Source organism: Lepisma saccharinum, chromosome 29 (genome assembly GCF_977018435.1).
Source record: "Lepisma saccharinum chromosome 29, izLepSacc3.1, whole genome shotgun sequence".
NCBI lineage: Eukaryota > Metazoa > Arthropoda > Insecta > Zygentoma > Lepismatidae > Lepisma > Lepisma saccharinum.
The window spans coordinates 16,924,235-16,945,665 of NC_139257.1; the positions used below are offsets into that span (position 1 = coordinate 16,924,235).

Sequence of the window (21,431 nt, forward strand, 5' to 3'; positions counted from 1 at the left end):
TTCGTAAAATCGTAATAAAAAAATTCAATTTATACTAAGTCAAATATTTGTTAAATGACTGATATCTTACTAATTAGAATACAACATTAAACATTTGCATAAAATACTGTTACATATTATTACGGAGCAAATAGTTGTAAATTATGCGAAAATAATCATGTAGATGTAAGAAGGGACGACAAATTCGGTCATCCCTGATGTAAGTAATTACTCCCAGTGGCGGGCGATTAAGGGGTGCGTGGGGGGCAGTTGCCCCACCCCTCACTTAATGCTAAGGCTTCTCTACCAAGAGAAAGTAAACTGTTCTTGCCACCACAGTTTTGTCACCCAATCGCCGTTACTGTGTAGAGCCATTGTCTTCAATATTTAAGTATACATTTATTCGATCTAGTACTAGATTTCTGTGGATTTTATTCTCTTTTTTCAAATCCAACCCAGTTATTGTATAAATCCATTAATAAGTAAGGGCTATTGGCTTTCTTCACGTAAAGCACACTTACAGATAATATAGAAAATAACTTTATTGAAAATCTACATGCCAAAAAGAGTTAATTTTTATTAGGACGGTCCTGCTGTTCTGTTCGTAACGGTTGACTTTCCTCATCATTCTCAGATTCCTCAACAAGGGATTTTCTAACTTCAACAAGCTCCGACAGAGGACTCTGAAATCAAAAAAAATAAACACGTTAATCGAAAGAAGACAAGTTTGTTGTTCTCTGATAATTTTGAAAGCAAATGTGAAGGATCACAAAACCTGGTTCTTTTTTTGTTACTCGTACAGAAAAAAAATTGGTTCATTTTTCAAGTACACGCTATTTCTAAGGTTCAAATCACCAACCCTGAGACCTTCTGTAAACAAAACCACGTGCATGCAGAAAGCATTGCAAACTCATAGCAAAATAATCCACTCAACTCAACTAAGATTTATTGGACTTACAGCTTACATGTGGCTGTTTATGCCCAGCATACATTATAAGTACATAAGATACATTTTTAATATAAATTTTACACACAAAGTTCATAAACGCTCTTAAATACAATTTTATATAACTACATTAACTCATTCAGTAACAAAAATATATTATAATTTTATATCAGCTTTTCTCAAAAAAGCAAGTATAACATATCCAATTCTAATATCTGGAGCACACAACATTGAAGTCATATTAATAGGGAAAGGAACATTAATTTTTGACAATGTTTTGTATAAAGTCTTTCTTCTCTCTGAGTGAATTGGACATTCCAAAATAATGTGATGAGCATCACCCCTTAAATCACCACAGTCACAATTCGGAGATTTTAAAATGTGTATTTTAAATAAATGATGATATGTTCTCGCGTGACCACTTCTTAGTCTATTTATTAAAACAATTGCATTTCTTGAACCTTTACAATTATAAAACCAAGGTTTCACCAACGCTTTCCGATGCATTATTACACCATAAGTTCCATTCTTCAAAAATTTTCTTCTTAACCCTCGGCAAAAGATCTGTGTTATGCAATGGTAACTGGATTGTTTCATTCATCTGAGCAGCTTGTTTTGCATATCTGTCTGCTTGTTCATTTCCGTAAATATTAATGTGTGATTTTACCCACACATAATGAACTACCTTTCCATTGCTAATTAAGCTATTAGTTGCACGAATACAATTGATGACATATGGTGATATTTTAAATAAATTTTTATAATTAGATTGTATTGCTTGTAAAACACTTTGCGAATCAACCAGTATTAGAAATTTCTGTTCAGGAACTGTACCAATATAAATCAAATCTTGATATACCGCATATATTTCTGCTGTAAATATGGATGCCTCCACTGGTAACCTAAACATTTTTGATATATTTCTTTCAGTATCATAAAGAGCTGCTCCTACTCCACTTTCAGTTTTAGACCCATCTGTATATATGTGATAAAAGTCTTCCCAAGATTCTCTAAACTCAGCTGAATGATTATATTTCGGGAAATATATATTTTGAATTGGTTGTGTGGGAAATTCTAACGAGTATACTGGCAATGTTCTTGCTATGAGTACTTGACTACATTCATGGTGATATTTACTAAATAGTTGTACCCAAAGCGTAGCTGATTTATCATTGGTTATTCCTGAATCATGCAGCTCTAAAAGATTTAATTGAATGGATGCCATGGTGAATGTTGTATTTTAAATAACATTTTTATTGCGATTAACTTTATCCTCACAGAAACCGAACATTCTACTGACTCCATATATACCACTACATTAGGAGTACTGTTCATTAATCCCAAACATCTTTTTAGAATTTTTCGTTGCTGGACTTCTAGTGGAGAAAGTTTTGTTACTGGAAGATTACACAAGACCATTAATCCATAATCTAATACTGCTCGATAATAATTCTTATAAAACATAAGCATGCTGGTAGGATGTGCTCCCCATTTGGTATTCGCCATAGCTTTAAATAAATGAAATATTTTATCGGATCTATTTTTCATCATATTTATTTGATACTGCCATGATAATGAAGCATCAAAGTATACACCTAGATATTTTACTTGTGAAACAATTGGAATTTGTAATCTCCTAGGAATAATGTTGAAAATATTTTGAAGACCCTTGTGCTTAAATACTACTATTTTGGACTTTTCTAAAGATATTGATAATTTTTTCTGCTTTAACCATTCGTTAAATTCTATTAATGTATCTTCAAACATTAAAAAATCTTTCAAGTGATTGTTTGAGTCTAAATATATACATACATCATCAGCATATTGTGGAAACTGAAATGGGGAATCTATTATTGTTTTAATATCTGATAAATAAACATTAAATAATAATGGGCTAAGAGAACTTCCCTGTGGTAGTCCTTGTCCAATATATATTGGACCTACCATTTCTGAACCAAAATGAAAATAAAGTTGTCTTTTAGATAACAATTTCCATGTCATTATGAGTATACAATGTGGCACTTTTAGTAATTGTAGTTGTCTCAATAGAACAGTAATATCTACGTTGTCATATGCACTTTGAATATCAATAAAGGCTGAAAGTACTGATTGGTTTCTTTTAATAACGCTATAAATATGAGAAGATAATGTTACTAATGCATCCTGGGTTCCATAACCTTTACGAAATCCCATTTGTCTGGGAGAAAATACCTTTTGACCTTCCACTCTAATATTTTTAATAAAAGCTTCTCGAAAATTTTTGCCAGTACGGAACTTAGAGCTATTGGACGATATGACTGACCCAACGAAGGGTTTTTCCCTGGTTTTAGAATTGGCATAATAATTTGAGAGGTCCATGCAACGGGAATTTTACCCGATAGGAATATTTGATTGAAAATTTTACATAACATGCTTAGTGCATTCTGTGGAAGATTTCGTACCATAGAATACGTAATTCCATCAATGCCAGGAGCAGAATCTTTAGACCCTTGAAGAATTTCATGAATTTCATTTACAGTGATAGAGGATGTGAACCCCTTTGAGTATTTTGATGTAGATGAGAACGTGTAGAATATATTAGGAGGTTCGCAGGCTGATGTAAAGGGTGTAGGAATGACTTTATTAATAAAATCGGTTTTCCATTCAGTGGACAAAGGTAAAGTCCGACTTACATGTGCTTCTCTAAGTGATCTGAACTTGCGCCATATTACGTCTAATTTTGTGTTAGGGTTTATTTCTTCGCAATATTTTTGCCATGAAAATCTCTTAGCCTTTATATATACTTTTCTAGATTTTGCAGTAGTTCGTTTCAAATTTATCAAAGTTGCAGGTGAAGGAGCACTTACAAATTGTTTGAATGCTTGTATTCGCTTCCTTTATGCTTGAAAACATTCTTCATTCCACCAATCTATTTTAGGAAAATTTCGATCATATTGCGGTTTTAGTCGGGGACAGGCATAATCCATAACTTGAGTTATTATATCCACAAATTTTTCATATTGTACAGTATATTGGTTTTGATATTCTTTAGCTGAAAATTTTAAGTCTAAAACTGAATTATATTTCATCCAATCTGCCCTCTTTACGCTCCACTTACGAATTGTTTTTTGTTTTATTAATTTTGGAAATTTTTGAGATAATGTTAGCGTGATGAAACATGGAAAATGATCACTAGTTCGTAAATCAAAGTCTATTTCCCACACAAAATCAAAACACTGATTATCAGATATTAAAGTTAGATCAATAGAGGACATATTATTTCCATTTGGTGGAACATGTGTTGGAGATCCATCATTTATAACTGTCAAGTTATTATAATCCATCCAATCTTCAACTGTCTTTCCCAAAGTATCAATTCTATGATCACCCCACAATGTATTATGACAATTAAAATCTCCTGATATGATAAAGGGATGTTGAAAGCCAGATATGAGAGAATTTAGATGAGAGCTCTGTATTTGTTGCGAAGTATAATGAGATGGAATATACAAGCTAATAATATTATAAAGTAAGTTGTTTAACTGAATTTTTATACCGACCACTTCTACATTATATTTGGAAAATAAATCATGTGTTGAATTAAACTGAATTTGTTGAAATGGTACACTTTCATGAACAAAAATTCCCACACCCTTATTTCGCACATTATAATCATTTAATATACTATGATAGTGAGCAATATGAATATTTTCTGATTTTAAACCCCATACCTCACTAACGCAAATAATTAACGGGTGACACTCATCTATTAATTTAATTAATTGAAGTTTCCTTGCAGAGAAGGATCTTAAATTCCATTGTATTATTAATGGCAAGTATTTTCTTTGCTGGTAACACATTGTTGTTTTAAATTAAGGGGTGTCCCCGAAATCTTGTAAGTCTTGAATTAGTTTTAAAATTTGTACAGAAATTTCATTACATTTTAAGATTTTTTTCCTAATATATAATAAATCATCACTCACTGAAATTGTTGTGGTAAGTTCAGCTATTAGATGCAGCAGATTTACTAGCGATTCTTTCTGAGAAGGACTCTCCGCTGTTGTCCGGCGTCCAATCGAATCTGATTTTCTATCCTGTTCCTTAGAGGAACACGTTGTGCTCACAGGTTCACTTGTATTAGCCACTGCTGATGATGTTGACGCAATTTGTGGATCCTTGTGTTTATTTTTGTCCTTTATCAAAACAGGTTTAATTGTTTTCCTCAATTGTGAAGCAGAATGCAGTCTAAAATTTTCCCCGTGTTGTTTTTTAAAACTTTCATAAGACCGGTCAGATTCTGGTGGCACTTTCTTCCAACAGAGGTTACTCAGATATGTGTCATTTCTTCTATTTTCCCAATCTGTAACAGAATTTAATCTGATCGTAGTAGGACTTTCTGATGTGCAAGGGCTTTCCTTGTTTATTGATTCCTTTCTTATCTCTAGCAATTTAGGAAAGTCTTTAGCAGAGGTCGCATATGTTCGCTGTTCATTTCGTGGATCAATTCCAAAAAGTACTTGTTTCCTTGCATCTTGATAGGAGATGTTGTTATAAGCAATCAGCCTTTATATTTCTCTCTCTTGCTCCCATCTTACACATGATTTATCGGTAGATAAGTGGTTTCCTTTGCAATTAATACATTTAGGACTGGCATTGCAGATTCCATGTTCCGCTTGACCACATCTATAACACACGGGAGAGGATTTACACTGTGTTTGTGTGTGTGAGAAACGGAAACATTTCTTGCATAAAATCACAGATCTTACTTTTGGCTTCACTTCAAATATTTGTCTCCACAACTTCACTTCTTCTTTTGGTTACTGTTGAGATTGAAATGTTACACTAATCAGTTTAGTAGGTTCTTGCCTTACTTCCCCCTCTTCATTGAAAAAAGTTTTCTTCATCCTTATTACATCTATTATTGGAACTTCAGCTCTAATGTCTTCGATTATCTCGTCTACTGGGATGTCGGTAGGTACACCATATATTAATCCTTCTCTCACTAAAAGACCTTTAGGAATTCTGGCTTCTAAATGGTATTTTTCCTTGATGAATTCATTTTTAGCAAATTTATTTCCATCATATGCTGTGCGAGATGTCAATTTTGCCTGCTTCAAACCACTTTGTTTAACGAATTCAACATCAACCTTCTCCTTACACAAATTATAACCTAATTTTACCATATTCAAGCTCTGTGATCCAGGTAATGTACTGTCCACCAACACGATACATGGGCCTTGATGTCCCTCATAATATAAAGACATATCATATGCCTCATTTCTATATTTAGCAACACCAACCTTTGTACAGTGGAATCCATGAGTATTACCGTGCAAATTGTCCATGACTATTTTCATTAATTTTTCTCTTACATCGTATGTGTTTTTAAGCGATGAATTTTTATGTATTATGGTGCAGAATTTGTCAACAGCTTGTTTTGAGTTTTCTTTTAATTCTTGAAGCTTTCATTGGGTCAAATAAAGTGCACGAACATGGTGATGGACAATTTGCACGGTAATACTCATGAATCCCACTGTACTTGCACTTACTTTCGGATTTTTTGGGTTTTTCTCCACTTCAGGTTCCGTGCATTCTTCATTAGATCGACCTCTTTTGAAAGAAGTCTTATCACTAACTTCCATTTCCGCTAACTGTTCGGGTACAATCACATTCATATCACTCTGGATTGCTTGCATTAAATTTTCTTCATTAATCTTCACATCCTGAGCCATCTTGGGAAATCACAAGCGTTTTTATTTCGCTTTTCTCTTTCACATATCAAATGTAAAATGTATAGAGAGATTTAATCTTGTAACTCTAGAACTATTATTCTCAAATCAAACTTCAATTAATTAGATCTCAAACTAGAAAAACAAACAATTCAACACGCTATTCACACAGAATCCAAACGATACCACCATGAAAATCCACTTCGCCCTCACACATTCATAATCGTAGCATTCATAAAAAATAAAAAAAAATAAAAAAAATCCACACGAAAATCCAGCGTTGTTACAGGATTCATTACGTAAGGTAAAACAACGGCCAATTTGTAGTGTGGGATACGCTGCCGCAAATGACGTCTCACTTTAAACCCAATGCTCTTTCTTTTGCACTTATTGCTTCACCTTTATGGTTAACTCTTTTCACCAGTAATCATTTCCCATAAATTTGGCTTCTTTCTTGCATGCGAATTGAATATATTTTACTTGCATTTTCTAGACAAAAAGATATAACATGGTAATGTATATTTCTAAGGTTTGATATAGATAGGAGTGTATTTGAAATTTGTTTGAAGATTTTATGTAAATTGTACCTTATGTAAATACAATATATAATGGGCATAAACAGCCGTATGCAATGCTGTAAGTCCAAAAAATATATTGATGATGATGATCAAAACAAGACAAAGAAAGTTCGTAAATTTATTGCGGTTGGAAACTTTGACAAGCATCCTAATAACGATTTTTGTTCCGCCAAATATAGTGCAATTCGTAAAATAACTTGGTGACATGGCAAGGCAAGATAAGTGTGAACATTTTGTAGGAATATGCATTGTAACTTTGAATGAGGTTAGAGATTTGTGTACATAATGATATTTTATAACATTGGTTATTTTTTTAAAATAATCATGTGAACAGCAAGGAAGTAGTGCCACTTCCAACATGGCGAGTTCTATGCGTGCGGGAAGGTCTCAGTGTTCAGTGATACATCGAATCGGCGAGACGGTTTGTTTACAGAAGGTCTCAGGGTTGGTGATTTACACTTCAGTTTCAACAACTATTATTTTAGAAAATAATTCTGAAAAATCCATTATTATTCATAGCTACATATATTACTTTTACTTTACACTGAGCAAGTAGAGTGGAATGCATAAGTATTACCAAGCAATCTTTGTCTAAGTACAAAACGTTTTTTGTTAAACCCTTCTTTTTTGGTACAAGAAATTTTCTTGGCAAAAAAAAGTTTCCAAAAATATATTTCAACTGCTCTGTCGCTTTTAGATTGATGGAGTTGGTGTTTTAAGTCCTTTATGCACAGTAAGGCTAATCGGGACTGGACTTACAGTTTAATGTGGGATCGGAATCACTATGTGCCTCCACCGGGTACCGAACCCGGGATCCCTTGATTCCAAGGTGACGACGCTACCACTGCGCCATCGGGGAGGCCCCTGTTACTTTTAGAGTGTACATTGTGATGAATACTACAGAAACGTTAAGGTAGATTTTCTTGTACTTTGTTAAAGACAATTTCGGTAGCATTCTTAAACACGAAGGCTTATGGCTGCAGCAATACAGGCCTTCCATCTGTCCCTATCCTGGGCAAGATCAATCCAATCTTTTCTATCCTTACCGATTTCCTTTAGGCCCATCTCAACGATATCCCTCCATCTTCGTCTTGGCCTTCCTACAGGTCTCTTACTGTCAGGTTTCCCAACAAGAATCCTGTAAACTCATCTTTCCTATTCGTGCCACATAAGCCTGCCCATTTAACACACGTGACGCTAGGAAAAAGGCGTTGATAAAACAAACTTGTACTCACGGCTTCTTCTTCTCTCCTCGAAGACTTCGTCGCCGCTTCCCTGGCCTTTTCAGGCAGGAATCTATGCAGCAGGGGCGTGATGAGCGAGGGGTCCACCTCGTTGAGGTCCTGCCATCCCGTCAGTCCGCTCGCAATGACTCCAATCAGCATTGTCGAGAGGCAGCCAATCAGGGAGTAGTAGAAGAAACTGACGCGGTACAGGAAGAATACATCTTCGTTGCTTCTACTGAAAATGGATAAACTTACATATAAGCTGCGTCCGAAAGTTGCAAGACCGTTCTTGAATCGAACATACTTCGTGAATGGTCTCGCAGTTCAGGCTCTGTCCGAAAGGTACAAAGTACATACTTGAAATATGGTTTTGACGGAAATGACGTCACCTGGTACAGTTCGAAAGCGCCAAGAACAGAAGCACGCAAGTACGCAGCTCTCAGCACAGATGCATGGTGACTAGGTCACCTGATATCCACACTCGTTGTTCATTTAAAACAATCGCGGAGATAGAAAGCCAGCAACACGGGTTAAATATGCGTTATGGGTCAGCAAGTTGTTGGTTAAACTGTGGAAATGTATGTGTACAAACATTTGAAAATGCTATGTGATTTCTATGGTTGTAAACAAGTGTTTAAAACGCGGGTAAAACAACGTGTTCTCAGTTCTATCTACTGATCGTATTTGGCGCTGCAGTCGAAGTGCAATTCGAAATACTTTCACTTCCAGTCCACGACTTGAAGACCGCACTCCATACTCGGAGGATGCTCGCTTCAAGTACGGTCTTGCACCTTTCGGACACGGCCTCAGTCTCGAAGTCTTGAACTGGAAGCGGAAAGCTTTCGAATTGCACTTCGACTGCAGCGCCAGAAGCGCCAGCGGCCAGAAGTTAAAATTAAGTACACATTGTTTTTTCCACGTTATACACGCTTGTTTTTCACCATAGATATGATATTTCCACACATGAGAAGAACTACAACCAAAATCTGGCTGACTTCCACGATTTCAAACAAATGAACAACGAGTGCACGAGTCAAGTTTTCAAGCCTGCAACGATGCGTGCTTCATACTGCGGTCTCGATTGCTAGTTTAATTGGCGCTTTCGAAGTGCACTACGTGACGTCGCTTCCGGCAACACCATACTTCAAGACTGCTTTTTGGACCTCTCGGACAGAGCCGTAATACACAGACAAAACAAACTTTCACAGCGCACAGAGAACATCAAAACAAACAACTTTTCTTAAGCTCACGCTGGAAGTCATTTTCAACATTTATTTTTTTCGACAAACCACTATGATATTCGAAATTTAATCTGCTTAGATATCCTTTTAGAGACTTCATCTGAATTTTCTCTTCATGTCGTTTACTTTTGCTGTTATCCAGATATTTGCAATAGTTTCGTGACTACATAAGGCTATTACATACATAAATTGAGATCAGATATGACCGTCTCAGAGACTATCATTTTTTGCTCTTGGTTCTTATTTCCTTTCCCATACGACTATTTATGTGTGTTTATGTCGCTTTTCTATATCTTCGTTTAATTGTGGAATGTGCTGACTGCCGCCTAGAGTTCAATTCCCTACGTACCTGATTTCTAAGATCGTCGTGATCTTTACGGAGAGCAAGAGTCATGGAGACTAAATTTTGTAAGACACATACGTTACCCTGTAATGCATAAAAAATGCCTTGTTGATTTTTAGAGAGCTGGTTGTGAACAATTTGTGATTCTGATATATGTGACGTCAAAGCAGGGTCTCTTAGCACTGTGTTAGGCATAGCTCTAACTTGCAAGAACGGATTGTTTGCACTAAATGTATCGAGGCCGGTGAAATTGTTTCTCGCCTGCGAATCCCTGAGAACTTCTTCCGCGGCTTTAATGAGCTCCTCGTTGGGAAATTTCGTGACTTCAGAAAACATAGTCATTGTTCCAATTGACGTGATTATTTTAATTTACTTATTGAAGGGGGGGACCGGTAGCTATTTTGCCTATACTACGACAAAACCGGCGCACTAACCACCATGTTACGTTTGGGCCGTTCGCCGGCTTAAACTGCTTGGCTGCAAGAGGATGTGTGTATGAAGAATGGAATAAATTACTCTCATTGCTCCTTACCAATATTTAATAGAATCGCACAAGTGAAGGGGGGGGGGAGATCACGCACGAGCCAGCAAGATATCTAAACACTGACAATGATAAAACCCAAATTGTCACCACTGTACCTGATTTCCTTCGAGGTTCCTCGGTTGAGTCACGACGTGGCGCTCTATCGGTCCATCGAAGGTGTCCTCAGTGGGTTCGCCCAAACCTTTTAAATGGACCGACTTAACACTGTCACTCGCAACACACTTGGCGCTTCGCTCCCTCGACCAAGACTCCCCCGGCGACCTCTCGTCACCCGGCGACTGCTGGCGTTTTTGATTACACAGCATTTTATTTCCGGCTCGTGACATAATAGCGACGAAGAGGATGAATGATGATGTTATGAAATGGGGGATGGAACAAACACATGCATGAACAGGATTCGAACCTGGGACATTTGGTCCGGTATCAGGAGAGCTGATAATAAGTTTGTATGTAATGAACTTTCACGTATACCAACAAGGACCAACAACTACTATTACTTATTATTATTGGTGACTTCTGTGGCGGAGTAGTTAGAACAGCGCGCTATAATGCCAGGGGTCCCGAGTTCAAATCCCTGCCTGGGCATGCGTGTGCTTTCATGAATTTCATCATATAGTCACTCATCTTCATCCTCGCGATTAGCCAAAAGTGGCAGAAAAGTGAAGTAAAATAAACAAAATAAGTTATTAATAATACTATAAGGCTAGTATTATTATACAGTAACTTATATTGTTGGTTTGTTGTTGTTGTTGCTATTAGTATTATTACATTATTATTCTTATTATATGATTTATTTAGATCAGCGGTTCTCAAACGTTTTTTCTCGTTACAGTAAAACCTCGCTCATCCGGACTAATGAGGGGATAAGTTGACCGGTTTAACGAAACTCCGGATTAACTGAAATCACCTAAAGGAACAGTAGAAAGCATGGCCGTATTTAGAGGGGGGTTTCTAGGGTTCAAACCCCCCCGAAACTTCTGACATGTTGGATTAATGGAAGTTCAGAAACCAAAATCTGTAACAAATTTTCAATTTTTTTTTCGAAGCATCACAAAAATACATGGAGACAATGTTGAAACGATCGAGCTAGAATTTTCATACATTTGGAATTCTGAAACTTGAGTGAAACAGGATTTATTCTCAGAATCGTAGCCCACCCGCGACCCCTCCATTTTCACTTCTGTTATCATCTTTCCAGTGTTGCTCCCGCGTCACAAGGAATATAGACTGAAGATTCCCTTATGATTGTCCCAAAATTCCCTTTCCAGATTTTAAAATCCCTGTCCGATAAAGTCGAAAATACCCCTTGATAGGAGTTCAAACCTAGGATCTCCAGTTTTGTAGCGCATTTAGTTCGCGATTGAGGTTACAATCCATGCACCAGGCTAAGATTTTAAAAAGAATAACTAGTTCCACACTTTTCAAAATTCCAAAAATTTAATTTTAAAGTCAAACAACAAAAGCTTTATGACTAAAATTTCCATCTAACTTTTAAAGCTTTTCTCTTGAAGGTATCTAAAGTTTAATGATGAACTATAATAATTGGGCATTTCAGTACACACTGTATGAAACGTAAAAAAAACAAAAAGAAACTTGTGCTGGATATTCACTTATCTGCTGGATTGAGTAAGCCCCCTCAAGGATATAACAATAATATAATAATTATTATTATTAGTATTATTATTATGGAATAAAATTGTTTTATTATTATGAAATTTTAATTATTATTGTGCAATTATTGTTATTATTTCTATTATTCAAATTTCTGGCGACGCCCATGGGAACAATTATGAATGAACCCCCCCCCCCCGAAATTTTTTCCTGCCTACGGCCATGGTAGAAAGTGCATTAAAACTCCGTTTATAGCAACAAAACATGTTTACTATGGTGTATTTAAAGGGCATAGGCCTAAATACACTATACAGTACAGTACAAAGTCTGCGGGAAACAGAATTTCATTAGTGGTTGACTGCCTTTTCTTTGGGAAGTTCTCTTGTTGACTTCTAGAAACATTTAAAACCTTGCATTCTGCTTTTTTTTTGGCCTGTCCGGATTAAGGAAAGTCCAGCTTATCGGATCCGGATTAACGAGGTTTTACTTTACACCCTTTAGTAGTAACTAAGTGTCTAATGTAGCACCACCATAGGTTTTCTCCAAATAGTGGTTTTGGGGATTTTTCTTGGCTACCTAATTGTTGGGGCGTTTTTGATATTCTGGAGGCGTGTATCTTTAATAAAGCAAAATTGCATTCGGGTTGTATGTGGAATGATAGTAAACAAATAAACATTAAAATCCTACGTTTATTATTTTATTGGGTGTTCCTACGTTTACAATCTTTATGATTAGTTACAAGTATAAAAATGTGAAACACATGTATGCTAAGAAGTATATAAAAAACTAATTTTCATATGTTTTTTTCCAGAGTTGTTGAAAAAAAGTAAAAAACTAAAGTAAGTGTGTAAACAAACTGTCGAGCACGATTTTGGAGTTTTTATTGTAAATCCTCAGAATTTCTAGTGAGAAGGATGCGCCTGCATAGCCAGACACAGTTTCTTGATGTCTGGCTGTGCGCTTAAAACTTTCAAGGGGAGTCTACATTTCGAAGCAGTATTTCACTTATTTTGCTGTTGAGTCTTAAAGCTATGAAGCCTGCTCTATACACCTGAAGCAAAAGTATTGTGTGGATATTCTCGATATTTCTCTTCCGAACAGATCGCGTACCCCATTCAAGTCGTTCATGTACCCCTGGGGGTATGCGTACCACAACTTGAGAACCACTAATTTATATGGAGCGGGAAAATTGGGAGAAAAAGGGATATTTAACCCCTTCCAAAGGGAAATTGTACCGTCAGATTGTGGTAACACTGAGGTGGACCAGTACGTACCTGACATCCGAGGCGAATGCACTGATGGTGTCGTTGAAAGGAATGGTGCAGTTGGCGGTGGACGTCGGCAGGGGAGTGTTGCGCAGTTCTCCTCTGTACCTCGCGGCAAATGCTCCAAAAACGATCCAGCAGTTAAGCCCGAAGCCGAACAGTCCACCAATCATGGTCCCCTTGAAGAAAATCCAGTTACTTGTTAGTTTGTGCAAGGAAAGTAATTTAATATATTGGGTAGATTTCACACCGAGGGAGAAGAGCCAATCAACCGCAACGTTTCACACCGTAGCGGCTTGGCAGGCCGGACAAACATGCGTTCGATTGGTGAAATCCTCAACCAACACGTGTTGCCTGTGCTGCGGTGTCAATTCCACCTTAGAAATTACGACAACAAATGGGATGATTTCCCACGTCGCCACCAGGTGGGCAAGGTGTTCATTTAAAAGTGAGGGAGAAATTGACAAGTTCAATTTCATTTCTCGAACTTTTTGATCTGCCCTCGTGTATTAATGTTGTGTAAAAACATTAAAAAATATATTTATAATAAGTAAGGAAGCTCGGAAATTCTGTGATGTGATATTTAAGTCTCCAAAGTCATATAAAAACATATAAAATAGCTTAAGAGTCCATAATTTGTCATTTCCAAGTTGCTAGTACTTACCTTAGTATTGGCCCAAGGAATAAAAAGGCCCAAATTAAAGATTCCTAGCATAGGGCCGGCCGATAGAGCAACGATACTGGAACCAGCCTAGAAATAAAGACAACAAGAACATTTCCTTTAATAATAGTAGATCCAGTCCGCACAAGTTGAAAAGGATATGCCCTTGCACATTTCTCTGCCACGTTTGAGTGAAAGTAAAGTTGAACAATAAATGTCTCGATATAAGCTTTTCTGCTTAGTTCAAAAGTTATTTAAATTGATCCGGGGAAAATGTTGCCAGAACCGTATTTAAATTGGTCCGGGGAAAATGGTTCCTGAACCTTATTTAAATTGTTCCGGGGAAAATGGTTCCTGAACCGTACTTAAATTGATCCGGGAAAATGGTTCCTGAACCGTATTTAAATTGGTCCGGCGAAGAAGGTTCCTGGACCGAATTTAAATTGATCCGGGGAAAATGGTTCCTGGACAGAATTTTCCTTAATGCGGAGAAAATTGTTCCTGTGCCGTATTTAAATTGATCCGGAGAAAATTGTTCGTGGATCGCATTTAAATTTATCCTGGGAAAAATGGTTTCTGGACAGAATTTTCCTTAATGCAGAGAAAATTGTTCCTGTACCGTATTTAAATTGATCCGGGGAAAATGTTTCCTGGACCGTATTTAAATTGATCCGGGGAAAATGTTGCCAGAACCGTATTTAAATTGATCCGGGGAAAATGGTTCCTGGACGGTATTTAAATTGATCCGGAGAAAATTGTTCGTGGATCGCATTTAAATTGATCCTGGGAAAAATGGTTTCTGGACAGAATTTACATTAGTCCTGAGAAAATTGTTCCTGTACCGTATTTAAATTGATCCTGGGAAAATGTTTCCTGTACCGTATTTAAATTGATCCGGGGAAAATGTTTCCTGTACCGTATTTAAATTGATCCGGAGAAAATTGTTCGTGGATCGCATTTAAATTTATCCTGGGAAAAATGGTTTCTGGACAGAATTTTCCTTAATGCAGAGAAAATTGTTCCTGTACCGTATTTAAATTGATCCGGGGAAAATGTTTCCTGGACCGTATTTAAATTGATCCGGGGAAAATGTTGCCAGAACCGTATTTAAATTGATCCGGGGAAAATGGTTCCTGAACCGTATTTAAATTGATCCGGGGAAAATGGTTCCTGGACGGTATTTAAATTGATCCGGAGAAAATTGTTCGTGGATCGCATTTAAATTGATCCTGGAAAAATTGTTTCTGGACAGAATTTACATTAGTCCGGAGAAAATTGTTCCTGTACCGTATTTAAATTGATCCGGGGAAAATGTTTCCTGTACCGTATTTAAATTGATCCGGGGAAAATTGTTCCTGAACCGTATTTAAATTGATCCGGGGAAAATGGTTCCTGGACGGTATTTAAATTGATCCGGAGAAAATTGTTCGTGGATCGCATTTAAATTGATCCTGGGAAAAATGGTTTCTGGACAGAATTTACATTAGTCCGGAGAAAATTGTTCCTGTACCGTATTTAAATTGATCCGGGAAAAATGTTTCCTGTACCGTATTTAAATTGATCCGGGGAAATGGTTCCTGAACCGTATTTAAATGAGCCCGGGGAAAATGGTTCCTGGACAGTATTTAAGGTGATCAGGTGAAAATGGTTCTTGCACTAAATTGAAATATTTTAGTTAAAGAAGGTTCTTTACGGTCCAGAACCCATTTACGTCTGCTGATTTTCTCTCCCGGACCGGAATTTAATTTATTTAAAATTCTGGACCTTTAACAACTCTTGCAGACTAACGAAACTTTGACGCTTGAATCCACAGTCAGTATAACACTCTGTAGGGTCTGTTGCCCTTACTTGCGCTGAGTGTCCCTTTACTGTCATAGATTATAAATTGGGTTTGGATAAACTAGTTCTCAGATGACGATTTGGTGTTACAGTGTGTTCCGGGAATCTCTGGAGCAAGCGAACGAAAAAGGTCCTCTGCGCAAGTAGTGACGATAGAGGACTCGACCAATGAACTTCTGAGACGGGAAAGTAGAGCATGGAGGGAGCAACGAAGTTGTAGCTACCAGCCGTTTGCAGCAGCGCGAATTGAATTGCGCTGCTCCACAGATTCCCGAGGCAATTCTTATTAGGTTGATCTCAGTGTACGAGGGTGCATCAATATTTGCATAATATATTTAATTTTTTCAGCAATGGCCTGTCTTCAATTTTTTTTAATAAACTGCATGTCCCCGAATAAATTGAGGAGCGCAAATAGTCAATGTGCTGACGCGCCCATAGTTCACTCTGTAGCCTTCTTAAACCCGAAGGTTTACGGCTGCAGCAACACAAGCCTTCCTTGTGTTCCTATCCTGGGCAAGATCAACTCAATCATTTCCATCCGTTAGGTCCATCTCAACGTTATCCCTCCATCTTCGTCTTGGCCTTCCTACAGGTCTCTTACCGTCAGGTTTCCCAACAAGAACCTGCAAATTCTTCTCTCAACACCCGTTCGTGCCACGTGGCCCTCCGCCCATAAATTAATCAATCAATAAACTTGGATGTGGCTCGGTGCTTGCAACATTCTGCAAGTGGAATTTACCTGCACGATACTTCCCATGTGCTCCACGACGAACACCAGTGCGATGATGAGCAACCCGTACATGAAGCAGATGACTTTGAGGATCAAGGCGGTCCTGCTCTCTGAGAATTCCGTCTTCACGATCTTCTTCACAAAGTCTTCCATGGTGGTCGCTGCTAGGGAGTTTAAACCCGTCGACACGGTGCTGAAAAATAAACCTGGTGAAAGTCCGAGTACAATCATGCTACATTCGAAGATCCCGCTGAATACTGGCAAACAGTAACAGACATCCTAATGATATTACATATAAAATTGTGTTCTCTGAATATTACTTACAATGGTTGCATTCTTAATCGGACATTACCCATTGTCTAGTGGTTTAAACTATACTTTTCCTAACACTACATTTCCAGAGATAGCACCTCTTCACTCGTCTCAGGTGAGGAAACATCTTTTCGCATGTGGTGGGGATCGAACCCACGACAGACCTCTGATTTCACTACAAATTTACAGGGTGTACTGGTCTATTCTTCTGTATGTAATGGTGCAAAAATCGACTTTCTATGATTTCAACTTCCCTTTGTTTTTCAGGTCCAAAGTGAAACTGTGAGGAAAGTTCTCCAAAGGCGTCATCCTGTTGCATGACAATGCCTCGCCACATACTGCAGGTGAAACAAGGAGGCTGAAATTTGCAGGGTGTGTTCGTCCAAAAGCAACCACTCATTTGCAACATTAGTTGCCTCCTGAACACTCAAAATCGTTGTCCCTTTAGGTGTTTCTCAGATGGGGAATCAAATTATAGTCAGATGGAGCCAGGACAGGCCAATAGGGTGGATGGGGCAACACTTGAAAGACTAAGGTCAGTGTCGCCATTGTTCCACCTGCAGTATGTGGCGAGGCATTGTCATGCAACAGGATGACGCCTTTGGAGAGCTTTCCCCCACAGTTTCACTTTGAACCTGGAAAACAAAGGGAAGTTGAAATCATAGAAAGTCGATTTTTGCACCATTACATAGAGAAGAATAGACCAGTACACCCTGTAAATTTCAGCATCCTAGCCCCGTTTCTTCTGGGCAAGGCTCAATACTTATCAGCACTCCCTCGTATGACTTATAGGTTTTGGACGATTGCTATGAAAGCTGCTTCATTGATTTTCCTTAGTTTCCAATTTGGTTCTTAGTGTAGCACTGTTGCGTTATTCCACTGAACTCTATGTGACTCACTGCAAGAATATTCAGTAATTTTTTACCTGTTTCGCCTTTGCGTGTGTGCTGCTTGGGTTCATCTATCCTGTTCATGATATGTTGTGTTTGCATACAGCATACATAATACCATGTGAAATCAGGCAAGCTTATGTTGTATGCATGTAATATGTATTTTTTCTTGTATGCATTGCCTGCATTGTAGAATTATTTCTCTTGTAGTCTACGGTTGTTACAAGCACAAAACATGTTTTTTTTTGTTGTGACGTTTCAGAACACACTCTCCCTTCATCAGACATTTAATTTTAGTTTGATTAAAGCTACAGTTATAACAATGGCTGCAAAAGATTAAATTGTTTTTAGATCACCAATGAGTTTGGAATGCACATTTAATGAATACAAAATGAGAAAATCTGTACCAAATGTGGAAACCACAGGAATATATAATATAAGTTGTTCATGTTCAAGGGATTATGTAGGACACAGACGTCAAGGAAAATGGCAATAAGATGGCACGAACACGATTTGGACACTACAAATGTAAACCCAAGAACAGGTTTGTCAGCTCACATCATGGAGGAGAAGCACATGATTAAAAAGGGAAGGCTTTTAAAAAGAGTGACGGGAAACATAGATTTGAATGTCTGGGAAGCTTCGTTTGTTGCAGAACACTGGAATAAATTAAACAATGAAAATGATAAAATAGACCCACTATTAAACATTTTTAACCATTGTTATAACTGTATCTTTAATCAAACTAAAAGTAAATGTCTGATAAAGGGAGCGTGTTCTTCTGAAACCTCACAACAAAAAAACTGTTCTTGTGCTTCTAACAACCGTAGACTACAAGAGACATAATGTAATATGTAGTGTATAAAATAAAAATGCTTAATTTACCCATTGTTGACAGTTAACAATGCAGATACTTTCTAAATTTTCTGCTCTAGCCACACTATTTCACTCTCGCTAAGTTTGAAAATAAAAACAACTTATATCCGGGAGCAGTAGTGGCGATTTGGTGCCAAAACTTTGGTGAGAAGGTTCGTTACTGTTTCTTGACAAGGCAAAAAGTGGAGGCTGCCATGTCCGCGAATTATGAAACATATGAACAAAGCCTGCTTCAGTGGCGCCAACTGGCGGCGTTCGGAGAATTACCTGAGAGCTGCACTGAATATTCCAGCAATGAATAATCCGGGGATTCCCCTGATGTCGTCAGCAATGTCTATGACGTAGTATGGGAGCATTCTGTCTACTCTGTCGATTGCCTGTGGGAAAGAAGGCCACATTAGGGAATCTATTCACTTTCCGTCTGTGGAAGTTATATTTCAATGCTGCTAATGGCTGAAAGAAATTGAGAACTCAAGCACACTGAGTGGCGAATTACTATTTCCTTTTCGAATTTGAATATATTGCTCCTTATAAAACCGACAAATTGATTTTTTAAGAGTTCAGTACATATAAACCATATACGTTGACATGGTGTTGCCAGAAATTTTTACAAAGGGGTCGGGCAAATGATAAGTTAAAAGTTGAATATTAGAAAAATAATAAGTATTATCATCACGGTTAATTATACAATAATAAATATTATAAACTAACAAGTACATTTAATTCAAAATAATAATCATAATAATAATTATTATTACTATTATATAAATGGGGAGACTCGATACACCAACGAGTGAATACCAGGAAAACCTTTCCATTATATATTTTGCATTTTAAGCAGTTAGGATCTGAACTGTATTTTCATATTAACTTTTGCACGTCTCATTCAAGAAAAGGCTTTAAATGTTTTTAAAGGTTTTTTTTATATAAACTGTGTTGTATGACCTCTAACCTACAATTGTAATTATTAGAATTTTGAAAACTGTGTAACCATTTGTTCTTTGGATGAAATGGTAGAATATAACCTTGTTCTTGTATTTTTCACTCAATGTTTTCAAGCCAATGCATTTTTACTTTGCTTATTTTGTTCGAATACTAACTAAATGAACTTTATTTATGTTCTTAACAATAAGGGTAACGAACTTTCGGCTTTCTTGTATCTTTAAATGTACGTTGATATTTGGAGTGTTCAGTATAGTTTCAATTATTTTTTGGTTACCAAACCAAACAATATTATTAATTACAAAAATCTATAATTTACAATCTATATTATTTTTGTTTTATTAAAGCTCATTTCAGTTTGTTTTTGAGCATTGTCTTGTATTTTTCTGCTTTTATATAATTTGGTAGAAGGTTCCATATTTTAACCATCTCTTGTTCTTTTTGAACTACAATCAACGTGAAGTATGGTTTCAGAATATATTTTACAGTCTTTATCATTTAATTCTACTGAGTGGTGACCAATGATATCTGTGGACTTATTTGTGTGTGCATTCTATTGAGCTTCGTGTGGTAATATATATATATATATATATATATATATATATATATATATATATATATATATATATTGCATATAATGACGTGTTACAAATGTAAAGAGAAGTAAGAGTTAACACTTTGTATTTTCTCAAAATTTTTTGCACGGTACACGGTATCCGCTAAATTCCTAATGGCTTGTTTTACTGAATATTTCTAAACTTGCCCACGAGATTACCCAATCTGGGCATCTGTGTGCAAAGCACAACCAAACTAGCTTTTGTAAGGTGTTTCAGTTTTGGGGAACAACCATATAGCCTTGGTAAAAGCTATTTTCTGAAAGCGACAGCCATAGTAACTTGGAAGTACATGCTAACAGCACAAAACATGACCTGCCTACCCTATCCAAGTATTCATATAATAGCTTAAATGAACAAAACGTAAACTGGCTAACCTATTTACATGCTTATTTCTGGTATTATATGCCTACGTGAATAGGTTAGGCAGGTCAGATTTCGTGCTGTTAGCATATAGCTCTCAAGTTGCTAAGACTATCGCTAGCAGCTTCTTTCCCTGAATACTGGAGCTCTCGCCACTAAAACAGTCCAGTCAAGGTCACGCCACCTACCTACAGTGTTGCCAATAAGCAACAATTTCAACCGACGAAATCAACCACATACGTACAACGCGCGAAGTGTCGACTGAGCAACTTAGAAGAACTGTGGCAACCCTGGAGGGCCAGGGGTGTGGAGGAGGCAAGGGGAAGCTACGACCTTGACTGGACTGTTTTCGTGGCGAGAGCTTATAGATGATTACCTTTGACGTCACGGGGTCGCACTGGTAGTACTGCGCGAAAGCCAAGATACCCGTGTATCCGCACATCAGGACGAGGACAGTCACTCCCACAGCATAGAGCTGGACAGATCTGGAATACACTGAGTTATGTATAACTGTACAACATCTAAACGTTAGTAGTATCCTTTAAAGTACTGTATATATGTTTCCATGGATTCTCTCAACAATCAAGCTACAAAAAGGAATGACTAGTGTTTCGAGTAGTACATATTGGTATCTTAGAAACAAGGTGGTTGTAGAAAATGAATAAACTCTGATTCTCTGTCAGGGACTTTGTCTACAGCAAATATACTCGGATATAACAACATTGTAAGCTCCCAACCCCACCTCCAGTTGCCGGCCCCCGTG

The 21,431-nt window shown here is 37.2% G+C and overlaps 1 protein-coding gene across 1 annotated transcript in view; it reads right to left on the minus strand.

Moving 5' to 3' along the window:
* Positions 1–503: 503 nt before the first annotated feature.
* Positions 504–21,431, minus strand: part of LOC145981640 (sodium-coupled monocarboxylate transporter 2-like) — a 52,413-nt gene continuing 31,485 nt past the window's right edge. Inside the window, exons 9-15 of the mRNA XM_083115031.1 lie at positions 21,045–21,153; positions 19,017–19,126; positions 16,681–16,864; positions 14,106–14,192; positions 13,451–13,620; positions 8,447–8,672; positions 504–662 (exon numbers count right to left, since the gene is read on the minus strand). Of these exons, the coding sequence (XP_082971157.1) occupies positions 549–662; positions 8,447–8,672; positions 13,451–13,620; positions 14,106–14,192; positions 16,681–16,864; positions 19,017–19,126; positions 21,045–21,153 (1,000 nt within the window). The 3' untranslated portion in view covers positions 504–548. The remainder of the gene's footprint in view (positions 663–8,446; positions 8,673–13,450; positions 13,621–14,105; positions 14,193–16,680; positions 16,865–19,016; positions 19,127–21,044; positions 21,154–21,431) is intronic.